The 24,358-nt window shown below is 48.9% G+C and overlaps 2 protein-coding genes across 6 annotated transcripts in view; one reads left to right on the top strand and one right to left on the bottom strand.

Annotated features, from left to right (window-relative positions):
* The window catches only part of IPO8 (importin 8), a 95,610-nt gene extending 90,195 nt beyond the window's left edge, over positions 1-5,415 (bottom strand). Inside the window, exon 1 of one of the 3 annotated variants that reach the window (XM_063929177.1) lies at positions 5,320-5,415. In XM_063929177.1, the coding sequence (XP_063785247.1) occupies positions 5,320-5,360 (41 nt within the window). In that variant the 5' untranslated portion in view covers positions 5,361-5,415. Of the gene's footprint in view, positions 1-4,429; positions 4,497-4,736; positions 4,756-5,319 lie in introns of those variants that run through there. The other 2 variants (XM_063929178.1, XM_063929179.1) reach the window with 2 other exon arrangements.
* A 324-nt stretch (positions 5,416-5,739) lies between these two features.
* CAPRIN2 (caprin family member 2) overlaps positions 5,740-24,358 on the top strand; it is a 32,405-nt gene continuing 13,786 nt past the window's right edge. For 2 of the 3 annotated variants that reach the window (XM_063929180.1, XM_063929182.1), the window contains exons 1-7: positions 5,778-5,883; positions 18,249-18,445; positions 19,070-19,132; positions 20,428-20,514; positions 20,965-21,203; positions 23,054-23,136; positions 23,492-23,659. In XM_063929180.1, the coding sequence (XP_063785250.1) occupies positions 18,263-18,445; positions 19,070-19,132; positions 20,428-20,514; positions 20,965-21,203; positions 23,054-23,136; positions 23,492-23,659 (823 nt within the window). In that variant the 5' untranslated portion in view covers positions 5,778-5,883; positions 18,249-18,262. Of the gene's footprint in view, positions 5,884-18,248; positions 18,446-19,069; positions 19,133-20,427; positions 20,515-20,964; positions 21,204-23,053; positions 23,137-23,491; positions 23,660-24,358 lie in introns of all 3 variants that reach the window. The other variant, XM_063929181.1, reaches the window with a different exon arrangement.

Genomic DNA, 24,358 nt, shown 5'->3' on the forward strand with positions numbered 1-24,358 from the left:
AATTATGGGCACATTATATGATACACCTTCAGAATTTAGGAAACTATATCATTCTTTAGAAATATATATTTTCTTGCTTATTACACCAACCGTATCCCAATCACTATTCACTCAATCTTATATGTCAGCCAAGCAGGCAGACAGAGCATACACTAGATCACAGGTTCTCAAACTCGGTCCTCAGGACCCCACACAGTGCATGTTTTGCAGGTCTCCTCACAGAATCACAAGTGAAATAATTAGCTCCACCAGTGGACCTTTTAAAATGTGTCAGTGAGTAATTAATACACCTGTGCACTTGCTGGGTTACCTGCATAACATGCACCGTGTGGGGTCCTGAGGACCGAGTTTGAGAACCACTGCACTAGATCATCTGCAATCACAGGCAAAGTGGCAAAGTCATTTTCGTATATGCAAATTATTTTGCATCTTATTCATTATGTCTATAAAAAGGACCACATGTCCTCAAACAAAACAGGCCCCGTGGGTGCGTCGGCCCACCGGGAATCTTCCCTGTAAACCCTATGACCAATCCGCCTCTGACTGTACGGAATGGCTCTGCCAGGGGATGCTATGCTCAGCTGTACGGAATGGCTCTGCCGGGGAATGCCACTCTCAGCTGTATGGAATGGCTCTACCAGGGAATGCCACTCTCAGCTGTACGGAATGGCTCTGCCAGGGAATGCCACTCTCAGCTGTACGGAATGGCTCTGACAGGGAATGCCACTCTCAGCTGTACGGAATGACTCTGCCAGGAAATGCCACTCTCAGCTGTACGGAATGGCTCTGCCAGGGGATGCCACTCTCAGCTGTACGGAATGGCTCTGCCAGGGGATGCCAGGCTCAGCTCTATAGAATGGCTCTGCCAGGAGATGCCACTCTCAGCTGTACGGAATGGCTCTGCCAGGGAATGCCACACTCAGCTGTACGGAATGGCTCTGCCAGGGAATGCCACACTCAGCTGTACGGAATGGCTCTGCCAGGGAATGCCACTCTCAGCTGTACGGAATGGCTCTGCCAGGAAATGCCACTCTCAGCTGTACGGAATGGCTCTGCCAGGGAATGCCACACTCAGCTGTACGGAATTGCTCTGACAGGGAATGCCACTCTCAGCTGTACGGAATGACTCTGCCAGGAAATGCCACTCTCAGCTGTACGGAATGGCTCTGCCAGGAAATGCCACTCTCAGCTGTACGGAATGGCTCTGCCAGGGGATGCCACTCTCAGCTGTACGGAATGGCTCTGCCAAGGGATGCCACTCTCTGCTGTACGGAATGGCTCTGCCAGGGAATGCCATGCTCAGCTGTATGGAATGGCTCTGCCAGGGGATGCCACTCTCAGCTGTACGGAATGGCTCTGCCAGGGAATGCCACGCTCAGCTGTATGGAATGGCTCTGCCAGGGAATGCCACGCTCAGCTGTACGGAATGGCTCTGCCAGGGGATGCCACTCTCAGCTGTATGGAATGGCTCTGCCAGGGGATGCTATGCTCAGCTGTACGGAATGGCTCTGCCAGGAGATGCCACGCTCAGCTGTATGGAATGGCTCTGCCTGGGAATGCCACGCTCAGCTGTATGGAATGGCTCTGCCAGGGGATGTCACTCTCAGCTGTACGGAATGGCTCTGCCAGGGGGGCCGTGTGCTGTACGGAACGGCTCTGCCGGGGATGCCACGCTCAGCTGTATGGAATGGCTCTGCCAGGGAATGCCACGCTCAGCTGTATGGAATGGCTCTGCCAGGGGATGTCACTCTCAGCTGTACGGAATGGCTCTGCCAGGGGATGTCACTCTCAGCTGTACGGAATGGCTCTGCCAGGGGTGTCTCGTGCTGAACGGAATGGCTCTGCCAGGAGATGCCACTCTCAGCTGTACGGAATGGCTCTGCCAGGGGATGCTATGCTCAGCTGTACGGAATGGCTCTGCCAGGGGATGCCACGCTCAGCTGTATGGAATGGCTCTGCCAGGGGATGCCACGCTCAGCTGTATGGAATGGCTCTGCCAGGGAATGCCACGCTCAGCTGTATGGAATGGCTCTGCCAGGGAATGCCACGCTCAGCTGTATGGAATGGCTCTGCCAGGGAATGCCACGCTCAGCTGTACGGAATGGCTCTGCCAGGGGATGTCACTCTCAGCTGTACGGAATGGCTCTGCCAGGGGTGTCTCGTGCTGAACGGAATGGCTCTGCCAGGAGATGCCACTCTCAGCTGTACGGAATGGCTCTGCCAGGGGATGCTATGCTCAGCTGTACGGAATGGCTCTGCCAGGGGATGCCACGCTCAGCTGTATGGAATGGCTCTGCCAGGGGATGCCACGCTCAGCTGTATGGAATGGCTCTGCCAGGGAATGCCACGCTCAGCTGTATGGAATGGCTCTGCCAGGGAATGCCACGCTCAGCTGTATGGAATGGCTCTGCCAGGGAATGCCACGCTCAGCTGTACGGAATGGCTCTGCCAGGGGATGCCACTCTCAGCTGTACGGAATGGCTCTGCCAGGGGATGCTATGCTCAGCTGTACGGAATGGCTCTGCCAGGAGATGCCACTCTCAGCTGTACGGAATGGCTCTGCCAGGGAATGCCACGCTCAGCTGAATGGAATGGCTCTGCCAGGGAATGCCACTCTCAGCTGTACGGAATGGCTTTGCCAGGGGATGCCACTCTCAGCTGTACGGAATGACTGCCAGGGGATGCCATGCTCAGCTGTACGGAATGGCTCTGCCAGGAGATGCCACTCTCAGCTGTACGGAATGGCTCTGCCAGGGAATGCCACGCTCAGCTGAATGGAATGGCTCTGCCAGGGAATTCCACTCTCAGCTGTACGGAATGGCTTTGCCAGGGGATGCCACTCTCAGCTGTACGGAATGACTGCCAGGGGATGCCATGCTCAGCTGTACGGAATGGCTCTGCCAGGAGATGCCACTCTCAGCTGTATGGAATGACTGCCAGGGGATGCCATGCTCAGCTGTACGGAATGGCTCTGCCAGGAGATGCCACTCTCAGCTGTACGGAATGGCTCTGCCAGGGGATGCCACTCTCAGCTGTACGGAATGGCTCTGACAGGGGATACCATGCTCTGCTGTACAGAATGGCTCTGCCAGGGGTGCCTCATGCTGTACGGAACGGCTCTGCCAGGGGATGCTACACTCAGCTGTATGGAATGGATCTGCCGGGGGATGTCACTCTTAGCTATACGGAATGGCTCTGCCAGGAGATGCCACGCTCAGCTGTACGGAATGGCTCTGCCAGGAGATGCCACTCTCAGCTGTACGGAATGGTTCTAACAGGGGATGCTATGCTCAGCTGTACGGAATGGCTCTGACAGGGGTGCCTCATGCTGTACGGAACGGCTCTGCCAGGGGATGCTACACTCAGCTGTATGAAATGGCTGTGCCAGGAGATGCCATGCTCTGCTGTACGGAATGGCTCTGCCAGGGGATGTCATGCTGTACGGATTGGAATGAGACCATGAAACAACAGTGTACATATAATAATTCCTAAAATATTAATTGTACACCACAAATAAAATGGTCAGTAGCACTAAGACAATAATAATAAACTCAATAATATATATATATATATATATATATATATATATATATATATATATATACACACACTGTATACACACTGTATCTAACGCTATGAAGACCTCTGTACAGAATTAAGCAAGTCTCATAGATAATATTGGGCTTAATTCAGACCTGATCGTAGATGTGCTAGATCAGTCACAGAGACATGCGGGGTTACACCCAGCACAGGGCTAGTCCGCCCCGCATGTCAGGCCCGACACCCCCTTCCCCGCACAAGCACAAAGGCATTGCACAGTGCTGGCAGGGAGCTACTCGTCGCTGCTCGGGTCGTAGCGGCTGCGTGTGACATCACGCAGCCGCCGCAGGCTGCCCCCCGTGAGGTCCGGGTATGCCTGCGTCGCCCGGACCGCGCCCCCTAAATGGCCAAACGCCGCCGTCTCACCCAGCGATCGCCTCTGCCTGTCAATCAGGCAGAGGCGATCACAGGGCTGAGACAGCCGTAGGCTGTCTGCTATTCGCAGACGCATGCGCAGTTCAGACCTGATCGGCTGAATTAGGCTCCATGTGCACTGCAGGTGGGGCAGATGTAACTTGTGCAAAGAGAGTTAGATTTGGGTGGGGTGTGTTCAAACGGAAATGTAAATTGCAGTGTAAATATAAAGCAGCCAGTATTTACCCTGCACAGAAACAATATACCCCACCCAAATCTAACTCTCTCTCTGCACATGTTACATCTGCCCCACCTGCAGTGCACATGGTTTTGCCCATTAGCTAACAAATTTGCTGCTGCGATCAGATCTGAATTAGGCCCTGTGTGCGGTTACATGAACACAATGACACACAATGGGGCTGATTCTGGGTTGGGAAGAAATAAAATAAAAATATATAAACCCAGCAAGCATTACCTCCCAACACGACCCTCTCCAGGAGGGACACAATGCTCTGCTTCTGGACTTTTCCCTTTCTCTCTGATTGCCGGTAACTGTGTTGAACAGGTTAGTGAATAAGAAAGGTGTTTCAGCACAGGTGCCGGCAATCATAAATTAAGAGAAAAGTCCAGGAGCAGGTATGCACCTCCATACATCTTGTCGCAGTTCCCCAATGCCTGGGTCAGGTGACATTGCGGTATCTATAATGGGTGCACACAGGCCTCCACGTTAGTGTCACCTCCATTATTTCCTGTACACACTGCCCACATAGAATTATACTTACCCCTCCCGCAGCGGCCGGTGCTGCAGACAGAATCTCCTGGAAAATGGTGTGGCAGCCATTTTCCTGGTGATCTACACATGTGCAGTAGGGATGACCCAGGAGCAAGGTGTGGGCGCCATGCTCCTGGAGACCTGCACATGCCCAGTAGACTCACAGTAAACTGGCACAAAGTCTACAGCGCTGTGGCTGCTGCCAGTGAGGATGGGTCCACACGCAGCCTGCAGACAGGCCCTCTCCTCTCTTGATCCACCCTTCTCGCGAAATCAGGAATATTCAACATGATGAATTTCCCTGATTTGCCGATCCCAACCAACAAAATGATCGGGATTGGGGCAATTTAACATGTAGAATATTTCCAATTCCCTGATGGATCGCCGTCATCAATGGCTGACAATCTGCGTTTTAAATCGGTGGATTGAGGAAACGTCTGCCTGATGTAGGGGGGCCCTTTACTTAGAACCTTGGTAAACCTGTGGTGCACTGCAGGGGGGGATGCAACGTGCAGGAAGATTTAGCAAATCCCAATGTAATAATAAAGCTTCCCAGCATATGTGGGCTACATGCAGAAGCAGACAATATTTACCCTGCATGCAAACATGATACATGTATTTTCCCCTCTTGCATTGCAGCGTGGTTTGTTCTAGGTGAAAAGTTACTCCCTTGTTGCTGTGTTCCCAAATCACAATCGTTCCCTTTTATTGCCATGTGTCCTGACGTATACCTATGTGTGAGTCACACCTGCCTCCATTAGAATACTTCCGTGGTTCTATGTCTGTCCTCAGGACTCCCAAACATCTCACATTTCCCAGGTTACCTAGCAGGTGCACAGGTGTGGTCATTACTCACTGACACATATTAAAAGATCCGCAGGTGGAGCTAATCATTTCACTTGCGATTCTGTGAGGAGATCTGGAAAACATGCGCTGTTTGGGGTCCTGAGGACCGAGTTTGAGAAGCTGTGGCAATGGGGCAGATCCCCTCCATGTGAATACAATTAGCAGGAAATCAGTGTGGGGTGATGAAGCCACGCCCTTTCCACATCTATATAAAGAGGATGAGGACAGACCCTCCATAGCCACGTTTATCTGGCAGTGGGTGAGACAGCGGTCAGTGTTTGGCACACCAGGACCATAGGTGGTGGTAGACGGTTAGTAATACATGTCTGTGCTAGCTCTGCAGGGGTGAGTGGTGTTTGGTGCCATCTCTGCGGGGATCTGTGTGTGGTCAGCGGCCTGGGGGGTGCACTTGCCCCTGTTGGGGTAGTGGCTTCCTTAGTAGGCAGCTCTGTGCCTTCCAATATATTTCCTGACAAGGTGGCTACAGGTTTATCCCTGTAAGGTGTGGGTTCTGGCACAGTGGAGGCCGGGGAGGGGTCTGTTGCCTACTGGGGGGGGAGGGAGGGGATGTAGATTATTGATCATTCATAGGTGTGTATGTGGTGATAATGGTGTTCGCACAGTAATCGGATATATCACCTATTCAGTTTGAATTGATGCAGCATGACCAGGTGAGATGTGTGATATTTTTTTTTTTTTTGTGTATATACTCCGTCTCCCGTCCCTAGTGACCTACCCAAATCCCTCTGTAATTATGCTCATTCTCCAGATAATGGCTTTGGGTATTGATTGGGCTTAGAAATATTGTCCTCTTCTGCCCTTGGGAAAGCCCCAGCAGAGCATGTTTTCCCTCTCGCCTTGCTGGTGCACAGAGGTAGTCATTGCTGACACTTTAATATCCACAGGAGGTGCTAATCACTGTCAGGAGATCTGTAGCTGTGAATATGAAATGGTGTCTTGTGAATGGTATCAAAGTTCTATTGATGGATTCAGCTGCCCCTATAGTGACATGGGGGAAGAGTTTTTTTTTTATTTTATTTATTTATTTATTTTTTTAAAAGCTTGAAGGGAGAAATTGCCAACCAATCTGCTCCTGTCATTTTTCAAAAACAGCCTGTAACATGAGTTAGGAGCTGATTGGCTGGTGCTTTATGTCTAAGCTTTGGTAAATGTCCTCCATATTCTGTCCGGCTAGTGCCTGGGTCTGTATGTGGTGCCATCCAGCTTGTCAAGCTCCAGAAGGCCCTAAACATCAAACATCTGTGCTCTTGTATGGCGCCATAGCCTGCGCAGTGCGTTGGATACCAGACTCTTCTAAAGGGACTTGGATCACTTGGCAAAACAAAACTGGAATGTCTTCACAATGGGGGAAAGTTCTGCCATTGAGTACTGTGGCGCCTGTGCCACTGGCAGCACTAAAGTTAGGAATTTATTTTAGTTTTAGAATAATAAAGAACTTGTGGAGGATAGTGGAGGTGACACTGACCTGGAGCAGCGAGAGGTCCTAGCCCAACCAGTGCAGATGTGCTCTCGTGTGACGGGACTGGCTGCCAAGTCACCTTCCATGTAGTGTGGGTATCTGGTCTTTAGGTCGACCACACTTGGTTCAACATGGTCTATGGGTCGACATGCATTGTTCACTTTTTCTTTTTTCCCATTTCTTGGACTTTTTCATACTTTACAATCCACGTGGACTACGATTTGGAACGGTAACCTGTGCTGAGCGCAGCGAGCCACCTTGCCCGAAGAGCGGATCGAGCCACGTGAGGGGACATGGTGCACTAATTGGGGTTCCCAGCACTTTACGAAGAAACACCAATTTTTTTTGTTTTTTTCCAAGACTCATGACCTTTTTTTCATGTAGACCTAATGAGTGTCGACCTAGTCACTGTCGACCAATAGTGGTTGACCTAATGACTGTCTACATAAGGGGATATGGTCATTAGGTGGACCACACTTACTGTAGGTCGACAGTCATTAGGTCAACCACTATTGGTCGACCTGCAGTAGGTTGACAGGGTCCCTAAGTCGACATGACACAAGGTCGACATAAGTCTTTCACAATTTTTTTCCCGACTTTTTCATACTCTACGATCCACGTGGACTATGATTGGACCGGTAACCTGTGCCGAGCGCAGCGGTAGTGGTTCGAGGCACCTTGCCTGAAGCATGGCGAGCCATGCGAGGGGACACGGTGCACTAATTGGAGTTCCTGGTCACTCTATGAAGAAAACTACTTCAACAGATTTTAAAAAAAAACTCATGTCGACCTGCCTGTCGGCCTAGTGTGGTCGACCAAATGACCTATACCTGTAGTGTGTACGCTGGTCCCCTTTCAGGCTCATCAAATATAGACATGCCTACTGTGGTGCAGTAGAGCACAGGTTCTCCAACTTCTGTCCTCAGGACCCCACACAGTGCATGTTTTGCAGGTAAACCAGCTGGTGCACACAGAGCTGGCCCTAGGCATAGGCAATTGCCTAGGGCATTTGGTATGCCTAAGGGCACAAGCAGCTTCTGCTGATTAAAATGATATGCGGCATGCCTATATTCTGTGTGTGACTGCGGCTGTATCTGCATATATGCTACGTTGCGTGAATTCCTGGAAATCACTGTAATGTAGCGTTTCGTATGCAGATGCAGTCGCACACAGTATATAGGCATGCTGCATATCATTTTAATCACCAATAGCTGCTTGTACATTCTAGCCACATAGTAATGAAAATAAGACGCATTTTCATCAAAAAGGGCGCCCGAAGTTAGCAGAGCTGCCAGCTGACTTGCGCCAGGCATCTCCTGCTACATGGTGTATTGAGGCAAGATGTATGAGGACACATCTGTATCCAAGCAGAGTCAGTATTAGCAGCCGTGTGAGTGCTGTGTGCGGGTGAGTTGGTTGTGCAGTAGTGTTCGGCATATGTGTAAGGGGCATTATGTGTATAAGGGCATTAATAAAGGGCGAGGGGTGATGGTGCTGGGAAACGGGTGCAGGATCAGAGGCAGAACTAGCGGCGGTGCTAGAGGGCACCAGCCAAAATCTTGCCTAGGGCATCGTATTGGTTAGGGCCGGCTCTGGGTGCACAGGTGTATTAATTACTCGCTGACACAATTTAAAAGTTTCACAGGTGGAGCTAATTATTTCACTTGTGATTCTGTGGGGAGACCTGGAAAACATGCACTGTTTGCGGTCTTGAGGACAGAGTTTAAGAATCTACCCACTAGTGATTGGCAGATTTGTACACCTGATATGTCTGAATGAGGTCAATCATACCCCTTTCACACTGCCAATGCCGGATCCCACCTGGGAATTGGAAGCGAGTCCTTCCCGGGTGGGATCCGGCATTGGCAGCTGCTGCAGGCTTACCCGACCCGGCAATAAGCCAGGCAGGTTTTCCAAAGCGGTGGAGGAGGTTGCCCTGGGTGACGAGCTCATCTCCGCGCCGGCTCTCCCTATCTAGTAAACGGGTCGCGTCGACCCGGGAGCCTGTTGACGCAGCCACTGACCCGGTATACAACCCAGGTATAACACTGCTTTATACCTGGGTTGAATTGCCGGGTCAGGCGACCCGCGATTTCGGCAATGCCCCTTTCACACCGCACGCCGACCCGGCAATATCGGGTTATTTGTGCGGCGTGAAAGGGGCATCAGACACATTGCATTGGCCCTGCAGCACAGATTACATTACCAGATTTTTGTTCCAACCAGCCAGATTGGGCAGCATCTTCCAGGGATGTCCTGGGTTGGTGGGTTGGGGGCCCAATTCAAATTATTTATGGTCAATGCAATAGGCAAAACCAGTGCTGGCGGCCGTCGCTCATAACATGTGTACAAGCAGAAGTCAGTCCTGTCCCGCTCCACATAACCTAAGGATGACCTATAAGCACGACTTATTTAATTTTAATATATTGTTTCTGAATTTAACAAACTCCTTGGCATAGGGGTGCTGTGGAATAAAATTCTAACTCTAGGGCAGAGATGGCCAAAAGGTAGATCACGACCTACCGGTAGCTTGCGGAGCATCTGCTGTAGATTGCGACAGACTTAACAGAAAATAACTGTAAGGCGCCTGCCACCGCTGCTTCTCTTCACGGTTCCAAGGGATGCAGTGTGCGGGTGACTTAATGACGTCACCCACGATGCAGGGAGCCTGGGCGCTAGCTGGACCCAGTTTGATCCAACTGACGAGGGAGGACTGCAGCTAGGCAGCGTGACAACTTGTCGGGTAAGTTATGTAAAGGGGGGTTTCTTCACAAGGGGAGGGACAATCTGCAAACGGAGGGGGGGGGGGGATCTGCACAGTGTGGTGTCTTCACAAAGGGTTTTCTCTTGCGTCCTAGAGATTGCTGGGGACTCCGTAAGGACCATGGGGTATAGACGGGCTCCGCAGGAGACATAGGCACCACAAAGAACCTCAGAATGGGTATGCACTGGCTCCTCCCTCTATGCCCCTCCCCCAGACCCCAGTTAGATTCTGTGCCCAGAGGAGATTGGGTTCACTACAGGGAGCTCTCCTGAGTTTCTCTGAATAAAGAATTTTGTTAGGTTTTTTATTTTCAGGGAGCACTGCTGGCAAAAGGCTCCCTGCATCGTGGGACTGAGAGAGAAGCAGACCTACTTAACTGATAGGCTCTGCTTCTTGGGCTACTGGACACCATTCGCTCCAGAAGGAGTCGGAACGCAGGTCTCACCCTCGCTGTTCGTCCCGGAGCCGCGCTGCCGTCCTCCTCACAGAGCCGGAAGATAGAAGCCGGGTGAGTATAAGAAGAAAGAAGACTTCAGATCTTCTATGAGGTAACGCTGCGCGCCATTGCTCCCACGCTACGCACACACTACAGGCACTGATGGGTGCAGGGGGGGGGGGGTGCCCTGGGCAGCAATAAACCTCTAGGACTGGCTAAAAGGGATATATAGGCTGCAGTGGCAGTATATACTTTAATACCCCGCCAGTATAAATAAAATTGAGCGGGACCGAAGCCTGCCGCTGAGGGGGCGGGGCTTGATCTCACAGCACTAACCAGCGCCATTTTCTCCACAGCACACTGCAGAAGCTGGCTCCCTGGACTCTCCCCTGCTGAACACGGTGACAGAGGGCAAAAAAGAGGGGGGGGGGGGGGGGGGGCACTTGTAAGGCACAGTGAGTGTATAGATTTATCTATATCAGTATATAAAAGTGCTTTTGTCTGGGAATTTTATTTCCAGGGTTATTGGTGCTGGGTGTGTGCTGGCATACTCTCTCTCTGCCTCTCCAAAGGGCCTTATTGGGGGACTTGTGCATGTATGTATGTATTTTACTATCCCTGTGTCGGTACGCATGTCTGAGATGGAAGGCTCTTCTATTCTAGAGAGGAGGTGGAGCAAATGATTAGGGTGTCTCCGTCGGCTACGCTGACACCTGATTGGTTGCACATGTGGAATGTTTTAAATACAAATGTGACCTTGTTACATAAGCAAGTGGACGAAGCAGAATCCAGAGAACAGGGCCCTTCAGGGTCTCAAGCGTCCCCTATCCCAAATAGCAGACACTGATACCGACACGGATTCTGACTCCAGTGTCGACTACGATGATGCGAGGTTGCACCCAAGGGTGGCCAAAAGTATTCATTATATGATTATTACAATAAAAGATGTTTTGCATATCACAGATGACCCCTCTGTCCCGGACACGAGGGTGCGCATGTTTAAGGAAAAGAAACCTGAGGTAACCTTTCCCCCATGTCATGAGCTGAATGCGTTATTTGAAAAAGCTTGGGAAACTCCAGACAAAAAAACTGCAGATTCCCAAGAGAATTCTTATGGCGTATCCTTTCCCTGCACAGGACAGGGTACGGTGGGAATCCTCGCCTAGGGTGGACAAGGCTTTGATGCGCTTATCCAAGAAGGTGGCGCTACCGTCTTCTGACACGGTAGCCCTCAAAGATCCTTCTGATCACAGACAGGAAACAACTTTGAAATCAATTTATACACATACTGGTGCCTTGCTCAGACCGGCTATAGCATCGGCATGGGTCTGTAGCGCGGTAGCAGCTTGGACAGATACCTTGTCAGCTGATGTTGATACCCTAGATAGGAATACCATTTTGTTGACCTTAGGTCACATCAAAGACGCAGTCTTATATATGAGAGAGGCTCAAAGAGACGTCAGACTACTAGATTCAAGGGCCAACGCGATGGCGGTCTTGGCTAGGTGGTCACTGTGGACCCGCCAATGGACGGGTGATGCCGACTCAAAGAAGCATATGGAAGTTTTACCTTACAAGGGTGAGGTTTTATTTGGGGAGGGTCTCGAGGACCTAGTTTCCACAGCTACCGCAGGTAAATCTACCTTTTTGCCTTATGTTCCCCCACAGCAAAAGAAAACTCCACAATATCAGATGCAGTCCTTTCGGTCGCATAAGTCCAGTAGAGGTCGGGGCTCCTCCTTCCTCGCCAGAGGTAAGGGTAGAGGGAAAAGAACGCCTGCTACGGCTAGTTCCCAGGAGCAGAAGTCCTCTCCGGCTTCTACTAAATCCACTGCATGACGCTGGGGCTCCACTGAAGGAGTCCGCACCAGTGGGGGCAAGTCTTCGACTCTTCAGCCAGGTCTGGGTTCTGTCAGACGTGGATCCTTGGGCGATGGAAATTGTATCCCAAGGCTACAAACTGGAATTCGAAGAGTTGCCTCCTTGCCGATTCTTCAAGTCTGCTTTGCCAGCTTCCCCCCCTTCCCCCCCCAGAGAGGGAAATAGTTTTAGCTGCAATTCAAAAGCTGTGTCAACATCAGGTGATTATCAAGGTTCCCCTAGTCCAACAGGGGAAGGGGTACTATTCAACCCTATTTGTGGTCCCGAAACCGGATGGCTCGATCAGACCCATTCTAAATCTAAAATCCCTGAACCTGTTCTTAAAAAAAAAAAAAAAAAAAAATAAAAAAATAAAAAGTTCAAGATGGAATCGCTCAGGGCAGTCATCTCCAGCCTGGAAGGAGGGGATCTTATGGTGTCATTAGACATAAAGGATGCATACCTTCACGTCCCCATATATCCTCATCAGGCATACCTGAGATTCGCTGTACAGGACTGTCATTACCAGTTTCAGACGTTGCCATTTGGGCTTTCCACGGCCCCGAGGGTGTTCACCAAGGTAATGGCGGAAATGATGGTGCTCCTACGCAAGCAAGGAGTCACAATTATCCCATACTTGGACGATCTCCTGATAAAAGCTAGATCAAAGGAATAATTACAGGAAAGCGTGTTGCTCTCTGAAAGTGCTACAGAATATGGTTGGATTCTAAATCTACCAAGGTCGCAGTTGGTTCCAACGACTCGGCTGTCTTTCTTGGGCATGATTCTGTACACAGAACGAAAGAGGGTTTTTCTTCCGGGGGGAAAGCCCAGGAGCTCCAGAACATGGTAAGAGACCTGTTAAAATTAAAGTGTCAGTCCATCAATGCACTAGAGCAGGGGTTCTCAAACTCGGTCCTCAGGACCCCACACAGTGCATGTTTTGCAGGTAACCCAACAGGAGCACAGGTGTAGTAATTACTCACTGACACATTTTAAAAGGTCCACAGGTGGAGCTAATTATGTCACTTGTGATTCTGTGAGGAGACCTGCAAAATATGCACTGTGTGGGGTCCTGAGGACCGAGTTTGAGAACCAGTGCACTAGAGTACTGGGGAAAATGGTGGCGACCTATGAGGCCATCCCCTTCGGCAGGTTTCATGCGAGGACGTTTCAGTGGGACCTTCTGGACAAGTGGTCTGGGTCCCACCTTCAGATACATCAGAAAATAACCCTGTCCCCCTGTGGTGACTCCAGAGTGCTCACCTTCTAGAGGGTCGCAGGTTCGGCATTGAAGACTGGGTTCTGGTGACCACGGACGCGAGCCTCCGAGGATGGGGAGCAGTCACACAAGGAAGAAATTTTCAGGGACTATGGTCAAGGCCAGGAGTCTTGTCTACACATCAACGTACTGGAATTGAGGGCCATATACAACTGCCTACGACAAGTGGAGAATCTTCTTCGCGACCTACCGTTCTGATTCAATCAGACAACGTCACAGCCGTGGCTCATGTAAACCGCCAAGGCGGGACAAGGAGCAGAGTCGCAATGGCAGAAGCCACCAGGATTCTTCGCTGGCAGAAAATCACGTAAGCGCTCTGTCAGCAGTCTTCATTCCAGGAGTGGACAACTGGGAAGCAGACTTCCTCAGCAGACACTATCTCCATCCAGGAGAGTGGGGACTTCATCAAGAAGTTTTTGCAGAGATAACAAGTCTTTGGGGACTTCCTCAAATAGACATGATGGTGTCACGCCTCAAGAAGCCTCGGAGGTATTGTGCCAGGTCAAGGGACCCTCAGGCAGTAGCGGTGGACGCCCTGGTGACTCCATGGGTGTTTCAGTCGGTCTGTGTTCCCTCCTCTGCCTCATCTCAAAAATATTGAGAATCATAAGACGAAAAAGAGTGCAGACAATACTCATTGTTCCAGATTGGCCTCGAAGGGCCTGGTATTCAGATCTTCAGGAAATGCTCACAGAAGATCCGTGGCCTCTTCCTTTCAGGAAGGACCTGTTGCAGCAGGGGCCCTGCGTGTTCCAAGACTTACCGCGGTTACGTTTGACGGCATGGCGGTTGAACATCAAATCCTAGCTGAGAAAGGTATTCCGGAGGAAGTCATCCCTACTCTGATAAAGGCTAGGAAGGAGGTGACGGCGAAACATTCTCACCGTATCTGGAGGAAGTATGTAGCTTGGTGTGGAGCCAAGAATGCTCCTACAGAAGATTTCCATCTGGGCCGTTTTCTCCACTTTCTACAGACAGGAGTGGATATGGGCCTGAAGTTAGGCTCCATTAAGGTACAGATTTCGGCCCTATCTATATTCTTTCAGAAGGAATTGGCTTCTCACCCAGAAGTCCAGACTTTGTGAAGGGAGTGCTGCACATCCAGCCTCCTTTTGTGCCCTCAGTGGCACCATGGGACCTTAACGTGGTGTTAAGGTTCCTAAAATCTCACTGGTTTGAACCTCTTCAAACGGTTGAATTAAAATTTCTCAAATGGAAGGTGGTCATGTTGTTGGCCTTGGCATCTGCAAGGCTGGTGTCCGAATTGGTGGCCTTGTCTCACAAGAGCCCCTATTTGATTTGCCATGTGGATAGAGTAGAGTTGAACTCGTCCTCAATTTTTGCCTAAGGTGGTTTCTTCATTTCATATGAAGCAGCCTATTGTGGTGCCTGTGGCTACGGGTGACTTGGATGACTCCAAGTCCCTGGATGTAGTCAGGGCCTTAAAAATTTATGTAGCCAGGATGGCTAGAGTTAGGAAAACAGAGGCTCTGTTTGTTCTTTATGCAGCCAACAAGGTTGGCGCTCCTGCTTCTAAGCAGACTATTGCTCGCTGGATCTGTAACACGATTCAGCAGGTTTATTCTACGGCTGGATTGCCGTTATTAAATTCGGTAAAGGCCCATTCCACTAGGAAGGTGGGCTCTTCTTGGGCGACTGCCCGAGGCGTCTCGGCATTACAGCTTTGCCGAGCAGCTACTTGGTCGGGTTCAAACACTTTTGCAAAATTCTACAAGTTTGATACCCTGGCTGATGAGGACCTCACGTTTGCTCAATTGGTGCTGCAGAGTCATCCGCGCACTCCCGCCCGGTTTGGAGCTTTGGTATAAACCCCATGGTCCTTACGGAGTCCCCAGCATCCTCTAGGACGTAAGAGAAAATAAGATTTTAAATCTTTCTCCTAGTCCGTAGAGGATGCTGGGCGCCCGTCCCAGTGCGGACATATTTCTGCAAGACTTGTATATAGTTGTTGCTTACATAAGGGCTATGTTACAGTTAAGATCAGTTGTTGGCTGATGCTGTTTGTTCATACTGTTAACTGGTTGCGTATATCCCAGGTTATATGGTGTGGGCTGGTATGAATCTTGCCCTTGGATTAACAAAATCCTTTCCTTGTACTGTCCATCTCCTCTGGGCACAGTTTCTCTAGCTGGGGTCTGGGGGAGGGGCATAAAGGGAGGAGCCAGTGCAATCTCATTCTGAAGTTCTTTGTGGTGCCCATGTCTCCTGCGGAGCCCATCTATACCCCATGGTCCTTACGGAGTCCCCAGCATCCTCTACGGACTAGGAGAAAAATTTACTGGTAGGTTTAAAATCTATTTATTTTTTATTTTATTTTGAATACAAGGGGGATCTGCAAAGGGTGGAGGATCTGCACAGAGGGGATTATTGTACAGGGGGCTGAAAGGGGGATATCTGCAAAGTGGGGGATTTGCACGGATGAGTATTGTACAGGGGACTATTATGCGGGGAGTGGAAGGGGGTATCTGCACAAGGGGGGAATCTGCAAAGGGGTGATTTGCACAGAGTGGTTTTGTGATGTCATTCTTAATATTTCTAAATGTGCGCATTATTATTTGGTGCCGTTATTTGATAGTATTATTATTGCTATTTTTAAATGTTAAATTATTGGTGTTTACTTACCAGTAGATCACCGGTAAGTGAACAAAAATTAGATCCCAGGTCCCAGAAGTCCGGCCACCCCTGCTCTAGGGTGCCGTGATTCTAAAAAGTTTAGAAACCACTGATGCAGTGCAGTAACACATACCAAGGTAATGGGCGCCCGTAGCCTTCAACCCTATGGGAACTTCCTAATGCTGCACAATTTGGCAAAAAGGGGGAAGGTTGCTAACCCCCAAAAAACGAAATAAATAGAAAAAAACAATCTGTGCGCAACAGGATCACAATTAAATATACATTGTTTTATTAATAATCCAATATTGGATAGAAATAAGAAAAATAAAATATAATATAATCTTTAGGAGTGACCACACAATTATAATATAACAATTTTCACAAATGAATTTTAAACCATCTATAACTCATAGGTAAAACCCACAAAAATATCAGTCTCTCTGAGATATAACTAATCTGAACTGGTGTTGGTACAATAATTCAGAATATATTCCCCAAATAATCATCTCAATTCAGTGCACTGATTCATTAGTTATGGAATGTCCACATAGGCTGGCCAGCCTGTATATAAATGAGATGCATATTATTCACCAAAAATTCATCCAAAGGAGTCAGTTAATTTGTATGTAAAGTGTCTGACACAATACTGGAATTAGAGTAATGAAGAAAAGGTCACCGTGCAGTTGGACCGCTTACATACCGACCAATTAAGTAGCGTAGGTATATAACGAGTATCCCATCCAGCCGAGCGGCATTTATCCTCCCCGTGCCACTGGTGTACAAAGCTGTTTGCTGGGGATAATGATATCAGGCAATCGTCTCGTGCTGCCTCTTGCAGACACCCGCACTGGTTAGCTTGCTGGGATCACCCGAGACCTCCGCTGTCTGTACTCCACGTAACTGCATTCACCGCGCTGCCTGGGTGCTAACCAGATAGCGCGGCTGGGTAGTCCTTTAGAGCCGGAATCAAATGTACAGAAATATACGGAGTCCCTTGCAGCGGGTTAAATGTTATGATTATTACCCAGCAATAGGGCAGTAGTAGATGATCCAAATGAAGAGGTCACTCCAAAGCAGTCACCTAACGCGTTTCTCAACCATTAGCCCCGGTCGTTTCATCAGAGGTAGAGAGAATCTATCTACCTCTGAAACAGCTTTGTACACCAGCGGCACGGGGAGGATAAATACCGCTCGGCTGGATGGGACACTCGTTATATACCTACGCTACTTAATTGGTCGGTATGTAAGCGGTCCAACTGCACGGTGACCTTTTCTTCATTACTCTAATTCCAGTATTGTGTCAGACACTTCACATACAAATTAACTGACTCCTTTGGATGAATTTAGTGAATAATATGCATCTCATTTAAATACAGGCTGGCCAGCCTATGTGGACATGCCATAACTAATGAATCAGTGCACTGAACTGAGATTTTTATTTGGGGAATATATTCTGAATTCTTGTACCAACACCAGTTCAGATTAGTTATATCTCAGAGACTGATTTTTGCGGGTTTTACCTATGAGTTATAGATGGTTTAAAATGTATTTGTGATAATTGTTATATTAATTGTGTGGTCACTCCTAAAGACTATTATATTTTATTTTTCTTATTTCTATCCAATATTGGATTATTAATAAAACAATTTATATTTAATTGTGATCCTGTTGCGCAGATTGGTTTTTTCTGCTTATTCAGTAACGCATACAACCACAAGAGGGCTGTAATGAGCTGTGCACAATGTACAAGTTATTGAAGAAGTTTGTTTCGTTTTATCAAATGACTGAACTTGAATAGGGCAGAACCGACATATGAGCTGATGTCTGCTCTGTGCCCGTCAGCAGTTATTGGCTAACTTATAAGTGGGTCCCATGTAATACATTGTGGCCAGCTGCATTGTCTGGATCCACGCTGAGATCCAATGGGTTGTGATATGAAAAGTTGATGCCAAAATGCTGACATGGACATTAGGCCGACAGGGGAAATCTTGACCTTTTGTAAATGGAGACACTTAACATGTCGGCACAAGAATGACGACCTTTTTTTGCTTGTTTTAGCCTAGTCCTAAACCTAACTCTTTAATAACACAAAAATGGTCAACATTTTGGTATCGACATGACCTCCATGCCGATATTGTGACCGGAACACAGTACTACTCTCTATGGATTTGTCAGAATTGAAATGAGACTGGACATATGACTGTCCCCATCTCTCCCCAGGCTATCCCTTTACAATGGTGCAGCTCTCTCCATCCAGTCCTAATGGCGGTGTTCAGAGATCTCCGGTGCCGCCAGGCCAGGGTTCTCTGCCGACATCGCTCTCCTCTGTCGCTGCTCCGCTCCAGATGTATGAGACGTATCTAGAGAACGGCTACATCAGCCTGAAGCACAAAATCCGGAACATTGAGAAAAAGAAGGTACAGGCCGCTCATTTGCTTGTCTGTCCTGCTAGAGAGGAACTGGTCAGGGATAGCTCCTGATGGCGGCATGTGTCCAGGTTACACATCGCACAATCTTATTTACTCCTGTTCATCAAATGACTAAGATTTACTGTAACACTCCCTTCAGAGGAGTCTGTGCCAATTGGTCTACCATCAATTGAGCCATCGGTGGCTTACATCAATGGGTGGAAGCCATTAATAGCTTGCGCCATTGACTGCAGCTGTAGAAGTAGCAGTGTAAATGTTTGGTGTCGGGGATTCATGTGTTCTCTGTATGTGTGCTCTATAGATTGCTGTATTATGTAAACTGCTAATTGTTCTGAATGAGTCTGTCGCTCACCTACAACCAGGTACTGTCTCTGCATTCAGTCACACTGACTCTTATAGACCTACAGGAGTAGGGACCCCTCTACTCGCTTATTGCAGACACCCTAAGAAGCTAGCCGGGGCATGGGAGGGGTGTTACAATGGTGGTGCACATATAGCTTATGCCTGGTGCTACACCTATATCCAGGCTTACAGGGGAAAATGCTCAGTCCCCTCTATCTGAATGTACGGTATGACACAACTTTTTATTCCCCCCCCCCCCTTCTTCTGCAGGCGAAATTGGACGATTATAGAGATCGACTGAACAACGGAGAGGCGCTTAATCAGGATCAGCTGGTTTGTATCTGGATGACAGGCTCAAAGCCACTCAGCCTGCCCAATGGAGAGAACACTGGTGGTTTCAAGCCAGGGCTGTAACTAGGGGTGGGGCTGCCACCCAGGGACTGTATTTTGGAATGAGGGTGTCTGGCACAGCAAACCTAGAAAGCCGCTGCCTTGGGCACTTTGCCTCACTAGTTGTGAATGATGGCAATCTGCTACTGTCCTACACTACTCTCCATCTCTGGCAGCTAGTCCCCAGCGCTGTCTAGTGTCCTGAAGCACAGTGCAGGCACACAACTACCTGGCACAGGCCAGGCTGCTACAGAGGACTTGCCTACTCTCCCGGAATGGCCGGGAGGCTCCCGAAAATCGGGTGACCCTCCCGGCCCCCCGGAAGAGCAGGCAAGTATCCCGATTACAGGGGTCCCCCCCTGCCCGGCCGCCCACTTAGCGAGTAAAGTGGGCGGTCCGGGCAGGCGATGACGCGTTTCTTGTTGAATCGCGTCATCATAGCCACGCCCCCTGCTGTATAATGCCGGTACTATCTGCATTACACAGCGGGGCGGGGTTTACACGGGACGATTCCCGTAGTCACGCCTCCGGTCCGCCCCCCTCTTCACTCACATTGCAGCCCGCCCCCCTGCCGAACCGACCTGGCTGCTCTCTCCCGCAGAGAGCAGCCAAAAAGTCGGTAAGTATGGCAATGTGTTGTGTGCAGGTACCAGTTGTGTCCTAGCAATAAGGTGCACATCTGCTTCTGAGGTCCATTAAACACTGGTGGGAGCAGGAGCCAGGATTAAGAACCTCTGATCTTCCATATTGGGGTTGGCAACCAGTGACCTCCTGAGGTGCTGTGGAACTTTCTGCAATTGCATGTGGGACGTGCAGCTCTCCAGCTGCTGTGGTGCCACACATTGCCTACACCTGTTCTCTATGGTAACTTGGGGTAGGGCATACTTGCTGGCTTTCTATAGAGTCCAGGAGAAGGCACCGTATCTGATGAGCAGGGGGTGTGACTAGCTGGATCCTAGTCGGTGACCTCCCACCATTGTAATTTTACAGCAGGGGTGGTGCTACATGTCATGCTGTTCAAACCATAATTTGCTATATTTTATGTGGAGAGTATGTAGATGAATGGTTACAGGCGTCTGTCCTTTATCTGGAATAAAATTATTTGTGGGGTGATTTAATGGCCATTCTGATAAGCCAACAAACGCCTGATGCCAGTAAAATTCCCCCCCCCCCCCCCAAACCACTTTCCATAGACTGTCCGAACCTTTATATGAACCTGCAGATCTGTGTACTTTCAGGAGGCGGTTGAGAAGTACGATGAGGTGCTTCACAATCTGGAGTTTGCCAAAGAACTTCAAAAGACCTTCTCTTCACTCAACCAAGAGGTGGGTAAGCTTGTATATGAGGAACTTATGAAGATATGGGGGAGAAATGCAGAAATAACTGCACCTGGCATCTTGCAATAAGGGCCACTCTTGCATAGGCTGCACTATCTTGGCATAATCCACTTGAATCTGTTACTGCCACCAGATTACTAGTCTCCTGAAATCTGCTGTGAGTGCTCCCTTCTGATTGGCTACTGACTGTCCTATACCTGCTCACGTCCAATAGGACACATGGATTAGCAGGTGGTGCTTGCCCAAGGCTTACTACTCCAGCTCTAGTGGGAAATATCCTGGAACAATATTTGTTTCATATTGAAGCCAATTATGGGTGACCACCTTTCCCAGTCATGGGAATAGTATTAGCCAGGAAATATTTAGTATTTTAGAATGAGTACCTCTGTGCCAGTACTGTAAGCAATGTGTATTAATGAACATTCCCCTCTTCTATAGTTGATTAAGGCCCAGAAGAAAGCCCAGAGGCGGGATCAGGTCCTGAAAGTAGAAGCGGAGAAGAAACGACTGTGCACGATTCTGCAGACGCAGTACTTGTTGCAGTCATTCTGTCAGGGCCATGTGCGAAAAGACTTCAAGAGCGGGCTGAACGGAGCCATTTACCTCTCCCCTAAGGAGCTGGACAATGTCTCCAAGTTCGCAGACTTGCTCTGCCACAAGAGGTTCAAACACATTAGGTGAGAAGGTCTGAACTGTGTTGCCACACGTGGTCTCTGTGCTTGTGCCCTGATGCGGGCCCTTCCGAAAGACTGTCACATGTCCCATCTGTCACTTAAATGGGGTTTGCCCTTCTCCGCTAGGACTCGTTCTAGAACACAGGTTCTCAAACTCGGTCCTCAGGACCCCACACAGTGCATGTTTTGCAGGTCTCCTCAAAGAATCACAAGTGAAATAATTAGCTCCACCTGTGGACTTTTTAAAATGTGTCAGTGAATAATGAATACACCTGTGCACCTGCTGGGTTACCTGCAAAACATGCACTGTGTGGGGTCCTGAGGACCGAGTTTGAGAACCACTGTTCTAGAACATCCCATGGAAATGTAGAAATGACTGCATATAACGTATATGTAAGGTGCCTTTGGGCAGGGCCAGATTAAGGTTTCCAGCCTCCCTAGGCTAATACAGAAGTGTCCGCCCCCCTCCTCACCACCATTTTTTTTTTTTTGCTCACATTCAGCTAAAAATCTGTAACCGGCTCGTGTCTCAACTCCATTCATATTGCCACTTACTACCCTAGCAGTGCTGGCAACGGTGCGTGGTGGCATTAGCATCAGTCGCAGCCTCGGCAGCTGCGGCTCACAGGATCTCCTCTTCCTGGTGTCCCTGCCTCAGTGACGCCAGCAATCCCACTAGGCACCGCTGCTCCCACAGTTCCCAGAGGAAATCTCAGAAGACCTTACTCCACCCCAACTCCTGCGGCACCAGGAAGTGCTCCCATCCCAATGCAGTTAATTGGTGCCAGAGCTATGCTCCTCCCTGCCCCCCAGGACCCAGCTCTCCAGGCTGCATCCTTATGAGCCTATTAATCAGGCCCTGCTTTGGGGACCTGACCATCTGACCAAGCCCTTATGTGTCAAATGTATTACACGGAGACCTGTATGATGTACAGCGGATGTTACTGCTACACAGGAGCTGGTGTGTTGCTATTGATCCCTACTCTCCTCATTGCCAGGGGTGGTTAGGGGTATGCGTTGGTGGTCAGACCCTCCTCTAGTATCACCTGTAGTGCTGTAGGAGAAGGGTCTGTTGTAGAGGATTTCCCACATGTTGACATAATTCCCTTGTTCCTAAGTGGTGTCTGGGTGTAGGCACCTCCTCTGGTATCCCAATGATTCCCTCTGCTTACTAGGGAGTATTGACACTTGGTTATTGGTAACTGTAGTATTGGGCAGGGATTTGTCAGCCTGGAATGGGATAATGGGGAACATTGTGGCCCCCATTTATCAAGCCTTGGAGAGTAATAGCATGGTGATAAAGTACCAACCAATCGGCTCCTAGCTGCCATGTTACAGGCTTGGGTTTGAAAAATGAGTGAGGAGCAGGTTGGCCGATACTTTATCACCGTGAAATTTATCAGTTTTCAAGGCTTAGTAAATGTCCCCCTTAGTCTCTGGCTACCTCTGATAATAGTGACATGAGTGGCTAATGGCCTATAACCGTTACAGGTAGGTACACGTAGGCCCAGACTTATCAAGCCTTGGAGAGTGATAAAGAGGCTGGAGGTAAAGTACCAGCCAATCAGCTCCTAACTGTCATTTTTCAAACACAGCCTGCAATATGGCAGGAGCTGATTGGCTTTCTCTCTCCACTTCATCACTATCCAAGGTTTAGTACATAGCCCACAAAGGCTGAATACAGGGAATATTGAGATAAAGGCAACATGGGGGCACTTTCACTATGGTAGAGCTTGGCACTGCCATAGTATCTCCACAGACTGGTGCGCTGGCCTCGTTACATCTAATAGCCACATGCTACCCCCTGGTTCCAGCCTCTCCGGGTGACTAACTGGTCTCTTTTATATCCATAGTCTTGAAGAAGAGATGGGTCAGTTGTCGGTATACTTGTGGAACCTACTAGAGGGTAATGAGAAAACTGTAGCAGGGACGAACTGTAAGTATCTCACTAAAAGCCCAGCTAGGAGCTGATTGGCTGGTACTTTATCTCTATGAACTTTATCTCTCTCCAAGCTTTAAGTTGTCACTCCTCTGCTCTCCAGTGGATGAAAAGTAGATCTAAAACACTTATAGGTACTATGCCCTCTTGATTTGTATTTACACACAAGTGTACTACATTCTGTAAGGCTTATAGATGTCATTACTGGGCTTTTCTGTAACTAAACAGAGGCTCTTAAGTCGTTGTTCAGCCTCTCTCCCCTGTCCTCTTCTCAGCCTCACAACTACTAGAAATGTCTTGGGTTTTCTTGTTTTTATACACCTTTTTAAAACCACTTCCTGTAACCATTTAGACAAATCATTAAAAGACCTAGTGGCCAGAATGTTGGACTGTGGGTACTTTGAGAGTGTCCCAGAGCCCCCTCCGGAGAAGAAGCCAGAGCCTAAACCGGTTGAGCCTCCACAGATTGATACCATCAAAGTGACAAAAGTGACTAAATCTGAGCCGGAGAGAGAACAGGGTAGGTGGACACTCAGAACTTATTCCCCACTCTAGAGGTGGTCTAGTTTGGTCCCTGGTCTACTGTGAGCACTAGGAGATGGCTACTGGTGATGGGAGGAACAAGCAGAAAGGCTGATGTTTGGGGGGGGGGAATATAATGGGGACCCAAATGTTCTAGTTACCTCCCCTGTTCCGGTCTAATGTCTGAAATGTCAGAAAACTGGGCTGGTAGACCCAGTGACGTGCGGTCAGGTGAGGCAGAGCCTTTCCTGTCATACTTACGTTTAAACCAGAATTTTGTCTGAATAAAATATATGAGAAATACTAATTTGTTTGAAATATCTTTTTTGCATTATTCTAATTTTTATAGCCCAAACTCTGGAGTAAAAAGTCTATGGCAGGTTTTGAGGCAGTGCCTCACCTGTGTATCCTTTCCACACATCTCTGATCAAACCTCACCAAATTTTCTGGATTTTATACTGCAGCACCTGTGTGTAATGCCCAGATGTACCCTTTGGCTCATATATTGCATGGAATTCTGGCTCTGGGGTTAGCCAGTGCCTCCTGAGCTATTTAGCTCACCGCACGTCCCTGGGTAGACCACATTGGGGCAAAGCATAGACTAGCATTTCCCTGCAATGTTAAAGCATGGTAAGTGGCCAAAATGAACAATTGTAATGGCCTGCTCAGTGGTAGGTAGGGCACGGGGTTTGACTTC

This window comes from Pseudophryne corroboree, chromosome 6 (assembly GCF_028390025.1).
Source record: "Pseudophryne corroboree isolate aPseCor3 chromosome 6, aPseCor3.hap2, whole genome shotgun sequence".
In the NCBI taxonomy this organism is placed as follows: Eukaryota; Metazoa; Chordata; class Amphibia; order Anura; family Myobatrachidae; genus Pseudophryne; species Pseudophryne corroboree.